General features: G+C 58.4%; 2 protein-coding genes across 2 annotated transcripts; both read left to right on the forward strand.

Annotated features, from left to right (window-relative positions):
* Positions 1–2,083: 2,083 nt before the first annotated feature.
* Positions 2,084–7,525, forward strand: LOC105095227 (tubulin alpha-3 chain). Its single transcript, XM_031443181.2, has 5 exons — positions 2,084–2,128; positions 4,000–4,222; positions 4,560–4,708; positions 4,996–5,676; positions 7,229–7,525. Exons 1-5 carry the CDS (start codon positions 2,126–2,128, stop codon positions 7,523–7,525), a joined length of 1,353 nt encoding a protein of 450 aa, XP_031299041.2. The 5' UTR covers positions 2,084–2,125.
* Positions 7,526–8,163: 638 nt separating this feature from the next.
* Positions 8,164–10,461, forward strand: THAP7 (THAP domain containing 7). The gene is made up of 5 exons (XM_031443184.2): positions 8,164–8,208; positions 8,379–8,458; positions 8,830–8,985; positions 9,434–9,574; positions 9,773–10,461. The coding sequence occupies exons 2-5, from the start codon at positions 8,379–8,381 to the stop codon at positions 10,335–10,337; spliced, it is 942 nt and encodes a 313-aa protein (XP_031299044.1). The 5' UTR covers positions 8,164–8,208; the 3' UTR covers positions 10,338–10,461.
* Positions 10,462–10,964: the final 503 nt, after the last annotated feature.

Raw genomic sequence — 10,964 nt, forward strand, 5'->3', positions numbered from 1 at the left:
TTAAAATATAAGGTGGTGTGCAACTATCACTCCCAAAGTCAACTAAAAAGAATGCAAACTGATACAACTATTTATGGAAGGCAATTTGTCATTCTGCACTCAGAGCCCTAAAACAGACTGTCCTTTGATGCAAAGTTCTGATTAATCTTCTCTACAGCAGAGATGCAAAAATAAATTGATGTCCAAAGATGCACAAGAAAATGCTGCTTACAATATTAAAACTGGAAATAACCAAATGCCCCAAAACAGAGGATTAATTAAGATTTGAAACTCTGCCAACATTAAAGATCAAGTGTTCAAAGGACATTCAACAATTAGCAAAAATGCACACAATTTATGGCGTGAAAGGAGAAAACCAGGATAAAAAAATTACATATTTGTCTGGCAGTTCCTCAAAAGGTTAAACATGGAGTTGACCACATGACCCAGCAAGTCCACTCCTAGAGAAACAAAATCAAGTGTCCACACAAAAACTTGTACACATATGTCCATAGCAGCGTTATTCATATTATCTACAAAATGCAAATACCTACCAAGTGATGAATGGATAAATAGAATGAGGTATATCCAAACCATGGAATAGTATTTGACAATAAAAAGGAATGAATTGGGTGATGGAAATGTTTTAAAATCAATAATGGTAATGCTTGCACAACTCTGCAAATATACTAAGAGTAATTGAATTGTATACTTTAAACAGGTGAGTTGTATGGTAAAATTGTTTAACAGAAATAGGGATGAAGTTCTGACACGTGCTACCACAGGAATGAACCTTGGAAACACTGTGAGCAGTGAATGAAGCCAGTCATAAGGACCACATATTGTATGATTCCTTTCACGAGATGTTCAGAATTGGCAAATACAGAGACAAAATGTCCGTGAGAGATTGCCTCCAGCTGGGAGATGGGAGGGGCTGGAGATTGACAGCTAAAGGCTGTGGGTTTCTTTGGTGGATAAAAATGTTCTAAAATGGACTGTTGTGGTGGTTGAACAACTCTGTGAATATAGGAAAAAAAATCACTGGATTGTACACCACTTTAAATGGGTGATGTATACGTGAATTATATCTCAAGAAAACTTATCAAAAAATCATATTATTTGGCTCAAAATGTGTTTAAAAATGTATCAATGTATACACTAGGAGAAAAATGAAAAAGATCACCCTCCCCACACACATATTAACAATGACCATCTCTAGGAGGTGGGCTTACGGATTTTTACTTTCATTCCTTTATATTTTTCTGCATTTTTCACACTTCCTACTCTAAGTATGTGTCGCTTTTATACTCGGAAAGATATACAGTATTTAAGAACACGGTGGAATAGGTGGCATGGCGTGGTCGCAGCCCTGGCCAGGACGGGGCGCTGCACACTGAATCGCGCTCCTCCGACGAGGCCCAGCCACAGTGACCGCACGGAAAGCCAGGACGTAATCAGGGTCGCAGAGGCCCTGAAGGTGGGGCCCCGGCCCCGCAGGATTAGCGCCCTCGGAAGCGCGGGCTCGGTCAGCCGAGTGAACCCGGAAGGGGCCGACCCTCCGAGGGGACGGTAACCTCCAGAGACCAGGGTCCCAGCCTCGAAGAGCCCTTCCCGCCGCTGCACCCCCTCCCCGCGCCCCTAGAAGCCAAGGAAAGCCAGCCCGGCCATCCTCACGGGATGGTCCGCCCTCCACAGTGGGCACTGCGCGGCCCAGCCCTGGGATGGGGCCGGGGCTCCGCCCTACCCAGCTCCCTGTAGCGGGCGGTGTAAACCAGGCGGCCGAGCCCGCGAAGACCCGATAGGGAGCGGGGTCCCGGGCCAGCAGCACTAGGTGGTGAGCGCCCTGCGGCCGCGCTGACCTGAGGGCAGGGGTTGCGCGGGAGCTCCCGGCTGCACTCCACTCTGCGCGACCCACGACCTCGCAGCCTTCCCGCCAAGCCCACATCCAATCAGAACGCACCACTCTCCGCGGGTCGCGTGTCGGCCAATCGGGAGTGGGGTTCTGGGCCTCGGCCCACCCCACGGCATCCGGGACCAATGGTCGCCGGCGGCGAGTGGACGGAGCGCGCGGCGAGCCGGCGGCGGCGGCGGCAGTTAAGCATTAGCAGCGGTTGAGGTTGGAGCGGCGGCGGCGACTGAACTCACCATGGTACGGCCGGCGGACGGGGAACCAGAGGGCCAGGGGGCTGGGGTCCGGGCGAGGGAACCCTCTTGCCGTGGGCGCCCGTCTGATCGCGCAGGTTGGGCAGAGAGACGGGAGAGGAGCCGGGTATAACGAACGTCAGCCGGTGGCCCATCACACCGCTCCGCCAGGGTGTGCGAAGGTCCCGCACGTGGGCCCCGGGCTCGAGGCGGGAGGCGGACTGGTGCCGAGTGACGCTGTCCTTTCCCCCTTTCTCCCCATGCGCGGACCGCGGGAGGCCGGGCCCCCGGGCACCGGTAGGAGAGGCGCGGGGTCGGGGCGCCGAGAGGGCAGGTGGCGGGTCCAGAGCAAGGTTCAGGTAGTTCCTGCAAAGAGAGGTAGAGCTGGCCAAGGAACGTGCACGTGAAGGACCCTGGCGAGGTCGCGGCGGGCTCCTGGCTTCGTGAAGACACCTGCGAGTGCCCTTGCCAAGGTCTTAGACCAGTTCCATCCCACAGACCATCAGGTGGAAGTGGCCTGACAGACCAACTCCCAGCCCCTTTTCGTAAATGAAGAAATTGGGGTATTTCCTTGGGTCACAGAACTTGCTCTCATCCTACCTGGCCTGAGCAAGTAATGTCAGGCTGGGGATCTGGTGAAAAACAGGAGATCTGGATCACATGAGACAAAACAAGCAGTAGGACCTGAAAACGGTGCAGGTGGGGGGATTCCAGAGGACTTCCCAGAGTGCTGAGGACCAAATGCTTGTCACTGGAGGTCTTGCTGGAGCTGGAGGCTTCTTTCTGGGATGACGTGTGGTGACTGAACTCTGATGCCCTGAGAGCTGGTGCATGCGTAACAGAAAACTAGACTTCAAGTTCTCAGGATTGTACGTTAGAGTTTAGGGTGGGTGGGACACCTGGGATATCACTTATCTCCTCTATGTATTTGTAATGATTATGTGTCTAAAATCAAACGAGTGACTAGTGACTATGGACTTACGTTCCTGGCAGAAAAAAGATGGTACATTCGAAACACATGCTTGGAGGAGAATCTTTAAGATACTACTGATAAAAGTAGAAGGTACAGCAGGGTTTAAGAAAACCACCAAAGGACAGTTCAGTAGCCCAGTACTTACGGTGTCTGGGAAACATTAACTCCTAGGCTTGAAGGCAGGAGGGAGGGAGCAGTTACTAGAAGTTGAAAGAGTAGCTTTATCAAGACCCTGACTGATGAAAGGTCTGTGCTCCGGTAAATGGACTCAAGCAGCCACGGCAGTCTGGGAGAGGGCACAGGGAGCAGCGCCCCAACCACACCTTCCTCTAAACTCCCTGACTCTTGCTGCTGCCTGGTGCAGGCTGAAGCAACCAGAAGCAGGAGGCAAGTCCACTTGGATCAGTCTCTCAGAGCACGGAGCTGGACAGAGAACAGAGGACAGACCTAGAGCTGGAGATGGAGCTCACACACCGTGACCACCCTGCCTGGGCCATGGTCCCCCTGTCCCAGGCCACTCTCCCTTTCCTGACTCTCCTACCTCTTACCGCACCCTGTAGTCAGCTCACAATCAAAAGCTGCTGTATTCTGCAGAGAATTACTCCAACTAGCTGTGACGTGGCGTTTACTATTGACATTACATGGCTTCCAAGTTTTAAAATAACCTGATTTTTGCACAGTAGCGAACACTTAGGTTTGGAGCTAACTCTGGCCCCCGTTATCAGCCAGAGAGGTTTAGAACAAGGAGTTTCACAGGGACAAGGGGTCACTTAAGGCTCCTGGGAAATATGGTTTGCGAACACCCTGGACAGCCTGAGGCACAGACCAACACGATTATGTTGTCACGCCCCATGGTGACAACTGCCAGGGAGAAGGGAGCCTCATGTACATGTTCTGCTTCCCAGCGCGAGTGCATCTCTATCCACGTGGGGCAGGCGGGCGTGCAGATCGGCAATGCCTGCTGGGAGCTGTACTGCCTTGAACATGGCATTCAGCCCGACGGCCAGATGCCAAGTGACAAGACCATCGGCGGCGGGGACGACTCCTTCAACACGTTCTTCAGCGAGACCGGGGCTGGCAAGCATGTGCCCAGGGCGGTGTTTGTGGATCTGGAGCCCACTGTGGTCGGTAGGCACTGGGCGCCGGGGGCAGCAGCTCGCCTGTGTGGGTGGGAGAGCCTCCCGAGAGCCCGTGTGCTCCTGTGAATCCCTCTGCAGAGAGGACGCACATACAGGTATGTGCCCGGGGCCGTGTTCAGTGAGAGGCTGAAAGGTTAGGGCTCGAAAAGTGGGGCTCAGGCTCTGAACTGAGGAAGACCTGGTACAGAAAGCAGCTGCTTTGCCAGCAGTAAGATGGGCTGCCGCAGCCCCGAGCAGGGGGGATCGTGTCACAGCAGGGTCCCCGCACCCGCCATCCCTGTGACCTAGCAGGTGTCCTGAGACACGCACACATGTCCTCTCTGCAGATGAAGTACGCACGGGGACCTACAGGCAGCTGTTCCACCCGGAGCAGCTGATCACCGGGAAGGAAGACGCGGCCAATAATTACGCCCGAGGCCACTACACCATCGGCAAGGAGATCGTCGACCTGGTCCTGGACCGGATCCGCAAACTGGTGAGAGCAGCCCTGGGAAGGCTTCCCGGATAGGCCTGGGACGTCCCCCGGGGATGTCACTTGGGCAGAGCCCCGCAGATCCGTGAGTCCAGGGTCTTGCCTTCCAGCGTGGCTGCAGGGCCTCCACGGGTCTCCGGCCCCTCGGTGTACCGCGTGTTCACCGTGGACGGGTCAGACCCGTCCGTGCAGACCTGTGGAGGAAAAGGGCGCGAGACATGGCTCGCGGGGGGCGGGCGGCTGTGCGGCTATGCGGGCGGCGGCTCACGTCCCTGCTCTGCTCTCCTCAGGCGGACCTGTGCACGGGGCTGCAGGGCTTCCTCATCTTCCACAGCTTTGGGGGCGGCACCGGCTCGGGGTTTGCGTCTCTGCTCATGGAGCGGCTCTCCGTGGACTACGGCAAGAAGTCCAAGCTGGAGTTCGCCATCTACCCGGCCCCCCAGGTCTCCACGGCCGTGGTGGAGCCCTACAACTCCATCCTGACCACGCACACCACGCTGGAGCACTCGGACTGCGCCTTCATGGTGGACAACGAGGCCATCTACGACATCTGCCGGCGCAACCTGGACATCGAGCGGCCCACCTACACCAACCTCAACCGCCTGATCGGGCAGATCGTGTCGTCCATCACGGCCTCCCTGCGCTTCGACGGGGCCCTCAACGTGGACCTGACGGAGTTCCAGACCAACCTGGTGCCCTACCCCCGCATCCACTTCCCCCTGGCCACGTACGCCCCGGTCATCTCGGCCGAGAAGGCCTACCACGAGCAGCTGTCTGTGGCCGAGATCACCAACGCCTGCTTCGAGCCGGCCAACCAGATGGTCAAGTGTGACCCCCGCCACGGCAAGTACATGGCCTGCTGCATGCTGTACCGGGGGGACGTGGTCCCCAAGGACGTCAACGCGGCCATCGCCACCATCAAGACCAAGCGCACCATCCAGTTTGTGGACTGGTGCCCGACCGGATTCAAGGTAGGACCGGGAGGTGGCAAGGGTTCACCTTCCGCGTGCGGCAGACCCTGGGATGGGACGCTGCCCCTTTGCGGAGGGTCCCGTGCCAGGGCAGCCACGCTGGGTTGTAGATGAGTGAGCCAGGGACAAGTCACTCCCTGGTGTCTCTTGCATTTCCTTCCTGAGTCATCACACGATGTATCCGTGATGAGCGTATTTTTAACAAATTATCTGGAGGCGTTTCTTGGGTGGTAGAATTAGTGTAGGAAATGTAGGTTGGACTTAGAAATGAGAGATTTTTTCTGTGTTTTTTTCTTACAGTAAGAATTTTTCTTATAATAGAAATGCAGCAATTTCCCGGGTGTCTTGATCATTCATGTGGCTATTTGAACCTGGGGTGTTAACTATAAACTGACTGCTAACTCTGAATCCCACTTGGTTCCGGTGGTGTGTAGAAATCACACCCAGTTTAAATGTCCTACGGAGCGTTTGATTGAAAGAGCTGTCATGAATCCTTCTGTGGAGAAATGGCCGCCTTGTAGAGCAGACAGGTGCCCGGGTTGCCTTGGACCCAGCTTGCTCCGCCACCCAGATACCAGATGGAAACCTTCCTCCCACACTTGATTCCCAGACCCTGTCTTCCCTCTGAGGATGGAGCTATCCTTCCTCAAGCCTTGCTCTGCACACTCCCCTGGCTCAGAGCCTCGCTGCTGCTGGTGGGCCTGCTGCGGTGGGTTCTTAACCAAGGTTTGGTGTCTGGGTTCTCTTCCTCCGGTCCAGGGGTCAGCACAGCTGGCGGGCCAATCACCTGAGTCTGTAAATGAAGTTTCACGTGATCACAGCCACACCCGTTCACTGGCATGTTGTTGTGGCTCTTCTTGTGCGACAGTCACAGCTGAGTAGCTGGGACAGAGACCCCACGGCCCACCAGCCTAGAACGTGTACCTTTACAGACCGTTCGCTGACCCCGTATCTCCTGCCAAAACCTCTGGTCACGTCATCCCTGATCTAAAGCTTGGACTGTCTTCCCCTTGGTCCCAGCACCAGAATCTCCCTCCCTCCTACTTAGCACGCATGGAGGCCACGTCCTGTGGCAGTGGTGGCAGCGTCCTAGGACCTCTGACGTGTGCCTGTCACTGCTGTGCACACACTGTTTGGTGGGAAAGCAGGGCTCCGACCCTCCCCGGTGATCCACCAGTTGTGCTGACTGCGTGGTGGGAACAGCTTCAGCCACAGAACTTAGTCCCCAGCTTGTTGAAGCCTCTGGAGGAAATGAAGAAGCCCAACAAGTGTCCCTTCTCAGAATGAAGACAGTTCTGTCACCTGGGCACCTTATCCCATGTCACAGGTGCTGGGACACAGGCCCTCGGGCAGCTTGGGACTGTCAGGTGTCAGGCTCTGGGGCTCCTCTTTCCCTGCTTTCCTGGCCCTGTGCCTGGCACGGCACAGGGCGAACCCAGCCTTCCCCCAGGTCGCCAGCGGGCACCTTCGTGCCGTCTGTTCCCATGAACGCAGCCGCCATTTCTGGGTTTGACGAAGCCTCACGCGGTGCTTTCTTCCCGTTCTCTGGCAGGTGGGCATCAACTACCAGCCCCCCACGGTGGTCCCGGGCGGAGACCTGGCCAAGGTGCAGCGGGCCGTGTGCATGCTGAGCAACACCACCGCCATCGCCGAGGCCTGGGCCCGCCTGGACCACAAGTTCGACCTCATGTACGCGAAGCGCGCCTTCGTGCACTGGTACGTGGGGGAAGGCATGGAGGAGGGCGAGTTCTCGGAGGCCCGGGAGGATCTGGCCGCTCTGGAGAAGGATTACGAAGAAGTCGGCGTGGACTCCGTGGAGGCCGAGGCCGAGGAAGGAGAGGAGTACTGACCGTGAGGCATGGCTGGCGGCCCCGTACCCCGCGACTATAACGTTACAGAATGTATTTACCTATTAAAGTTTCTGTTTGGCACCGTCTGGTCCTGTGCTGCACTTCGCCCTCACTCCCATCCCGATACCAGCCTTCTCCGATCGGGTTTCTAGGGAAAACACACTTTTCCGCCGACAGAGAAAACGAAGCTCGTCGGTGTTGAGCTGCGGCCTCGCTCCCGGAGTACGGCTCGGCCGGGAACCAGAGAAGCTGTCATGTCTGACGTCCTCAGCGCTCCTCGGATTCGCGAAGCGGTCTGGACCGGGTCGGCACCGCGTCCACGCTGTCTGGGGAAGGGAGCGCAAAGGAGGTTGGGCGGCCCCGACCCGCTCTGGAGCCGCTGCCCCAAAGTCGGCCTCCCGGCACTTCCCCACCCGCCCCAGCCGGCGCACCTACCCTTGCTGAAGTTACGCTTGCGGGCTTCGCTGGGCCTCCGCCTCACAGAGCCAGGGTCGTTTCCGACGCAGGCGCTTACGTCCCGGGCGGCCAGCGAGCGTCCAGCCGCCGCGCGGCGCTGACTCGTTCCTTCCGGGGCGCGGCCCGCCCCTCCGGCGAGGTCAGCTCGCTTCCGTGTCTCTATGGTCCCGACTTCCGCCGCGAGTCAAACCTCGCGAGATTTCGGCCGTGCAGCAATGGCGAGACCGTGAGTGTCGCTTATAGAGTCGGGAGAACGTGCTGGGACGGGGCTCGGGCGAGATTGGGCCGGAGGAGATCCGCTAGGCCGGGGCCGCCTGGAGCGGGGTGTTGGCGGGGGGGCGAGCGCCCTTTGGGCCCGGACAGCCGCCCGCGACCGATCTCCCGCCTCTTCCCTAGATGCCGCGTCACTGCTCCGCCGCCGGCTGCTGCACACGGGACACGCGCGAGACGCGCAACCGCGGCATCTCTTTCCACAGGTCAGCGCGCTTGCGCGCCGGCGCTCGCAGGGTCACGTGCGCATGCGTCTGTCCGGCCCGCCGCGAGGAGCCACGACTGCGCACGCGCCTAGGCGCCAAGCGAGACAGTGGGAGGGTCGCGGTGCTTGAGGGGTGCTTGCTGGGGGCGGTCAGCTGGCCCCGGGCCCGCTGCCCCGACTCCTACCTGCCCGATGTCGCCGAGCAAGTCCCTTTCGCTCTTGAGGCCTCAGTTTCCGCATCTATGCGCGTGCAGGGTACTCGCGTCGTCTAGGGGAGGCATGAGCATTGCCGGCCCTTCCGGTCCAGGACCTTGGGCGGCGCGAGCCCGGGGCCTCAGGTACGCCGAAGCTGACGGGCTTCTGGCCCCGCAGACTTCCGAAGAAGGACAACCCGAGGCGAGGCTTGTGGTTGGCCAACTGCCAGAGGCTGGACCCCAGCGGCCAGGGCTTGTGGGACCCGGCATCCGAGTACATCTATTTCTGCTCCAAACACTTCGAGGAGAACTGCTTTGAGCTGGTGGGAATCAGGTGAGCCTCATGGCAGCCGGCTGTGAGGAGAGGGGGCGGGCATCGGGGCAGTTGCCCGCTATAGAGAGGTTCCTGGAGCAGCAGCCCTGGTTCTCCCCAGCTCGGAGCTTCAGTGTCCACTCACGACAGAGGAGGGGAGTGGGCTCCACCCCTCAGGATCACTGTGCTAGTGGGTGCTCCCCAGAACCCTGCAGGTGCACAAATGAAATCATGTGTCTTGGCTCTGGTGGAGCCTTTGCATACACTCACTCTGAAGAGTCCTGCAGGGAAGAGATTGGTGGATCTCTTAACTTGGTATTCCCCAGACTCACGGTTTGCCCTGTGCCTCCCCAGCTCCCACTGAGCTAGTTGGGGATGGGTTCAGGACCCTGTTGGCTCCAAACCCCTGCAGGTGGACCTGGGGCAGCAGCACTTTTTCCCACCTCATACAGACTGCTTTCCCCCACAGTGGGTATCACAGGCTGAAGGAGGGAGCAGTTCCCACCATATTCGAGTCTTTTTCCAAGTTGCGTCGAACGACCAAGACCAAGGGGCACAGTTACTCCTCTGGTCCCCCGGATGTTAGCCGGCTCCGGCGATGCAGGAAACGGTATGTGCTGTGCCTGGGGGCTGCCCCACCCCACCTCAGGTCTGAGGGATGGGCTTTAAGGGGTCTGCCAGCAGCCTTGCTGGACAGGGTTCTGAGCATGTAGAATGGCTTCAGGGGTGGGGGTCAGCTGGGCTGGTGGAGTGGGGTCATGTACTCCCTAAACTGGCCTGGCTTGTCAGTCTGTCTGTCTTCCCTCAGCTGCTCGGAGGGCCGAGGGCCCACAACTCCATTTTCTCCGCCTCCCCCTGCTGACGTCACCTGCTTCCCGGTGGAAGAGGCCTCGGCCCCTGCGGCTTTGCCTGCCTCCCCCTCTGGGAGGCTGGAGCCTGGCCTCAGCAGCCCCTTCTCAGACCTACTAGGACCCCTGGGTGCCCAGGCAGACGAAGCAGGCTGCAGCACCCAGCCCTCACCCGAGCGGGAGCCAGAGCGGCAGCCATCCCCTCTAGAGCCACGACCCGTCTCCCCCTCGGCCTACATGCTGCGCCTCCCACCGCCCGCTGGAGCCTACATCCAAAGTGAGCACAGCTACCAGGTGGGCAGCGCCTTGCTCTGGAAGCGGCGGGCTGAGGCCGCACTGGATGCCCTGGACAAGGCCCAGCGCCAGCTGCAGGCCTGCAAGCGGCGGGAGCAGCGGCTGAGGCTGCGGCTGACCAAGCTGCAGCAGGAGCGGGCACGGGAGAAGCGGGCGCAGGCGGATGCCCGCCAGACTCTGAAGGACCATGTGCAGGACTTCGCCATGCAGCTGAGCAGCAGCATGGTTTGAGCGAGGGGCTGCCCGCCAGGGCTCTGGCCTCCTTCTGCATCAGAATCCACCTGGAGAGGGACCTGATCTGAGCTTGTCCACTGGACCTGCCAGATGCCATAATAAAGTGGATTCTAGAAAGAGACCCTGCTTTCTGGCTCTATTGGGGACTAGAACCCTTCTCACTGGTTCTAGGCCCTTTCCCCTAGAGGAATCAGACCTTGGAGTCCAGGTTTGGCTGTGAAGAGCAGGAAGCCCAGCTCTTGGCCACAACTCCCCAGGCATCTCTGTGCCACAGAGGGTTCTCTGAGAGACATGTGCTGTGCATGGAGATCGAGGGCAAGGCCGGACACCCTTTCCTGGGTTCCGAAACAGCCTGGCCTCAGCCTGCTGGCCTCTTTGAAAACACTTAGAAAACCCAGGCTAGACTCAGGTCCTTTTCAGGGACATAACAGGCTTCTGTCCCCAGACCCAGTATGCCCAGCAGTCAGACCTGGCAGTCAGAGCCCCAGCTGCTGGGCAGCCCCCTACTCACAACCAGGCCTGTCTCATCCGAAAAACGGCTGAGAACGTTGATCACTGACCTGTGGCTGCTGTGCTGGGCAGGTAGTGCGGGTTCCACAGTGACCTTCCTGGTCCCTGGAGGTC

This window comes from Camelus dromedarius, chromosome 31, assembly GCF_036321535.1.
Source record: "Camelus dromedarius isolate mCamDro1 chromosome 31, mCamDro1.pat, whole genome shotgun sequence".
NCBI classification, from domain to species: Eukaryota; Metazoa; Chordata; class Mammalia; order Artiodactyla; family Camelidae; genus Camelus; species Camelus dromedarius.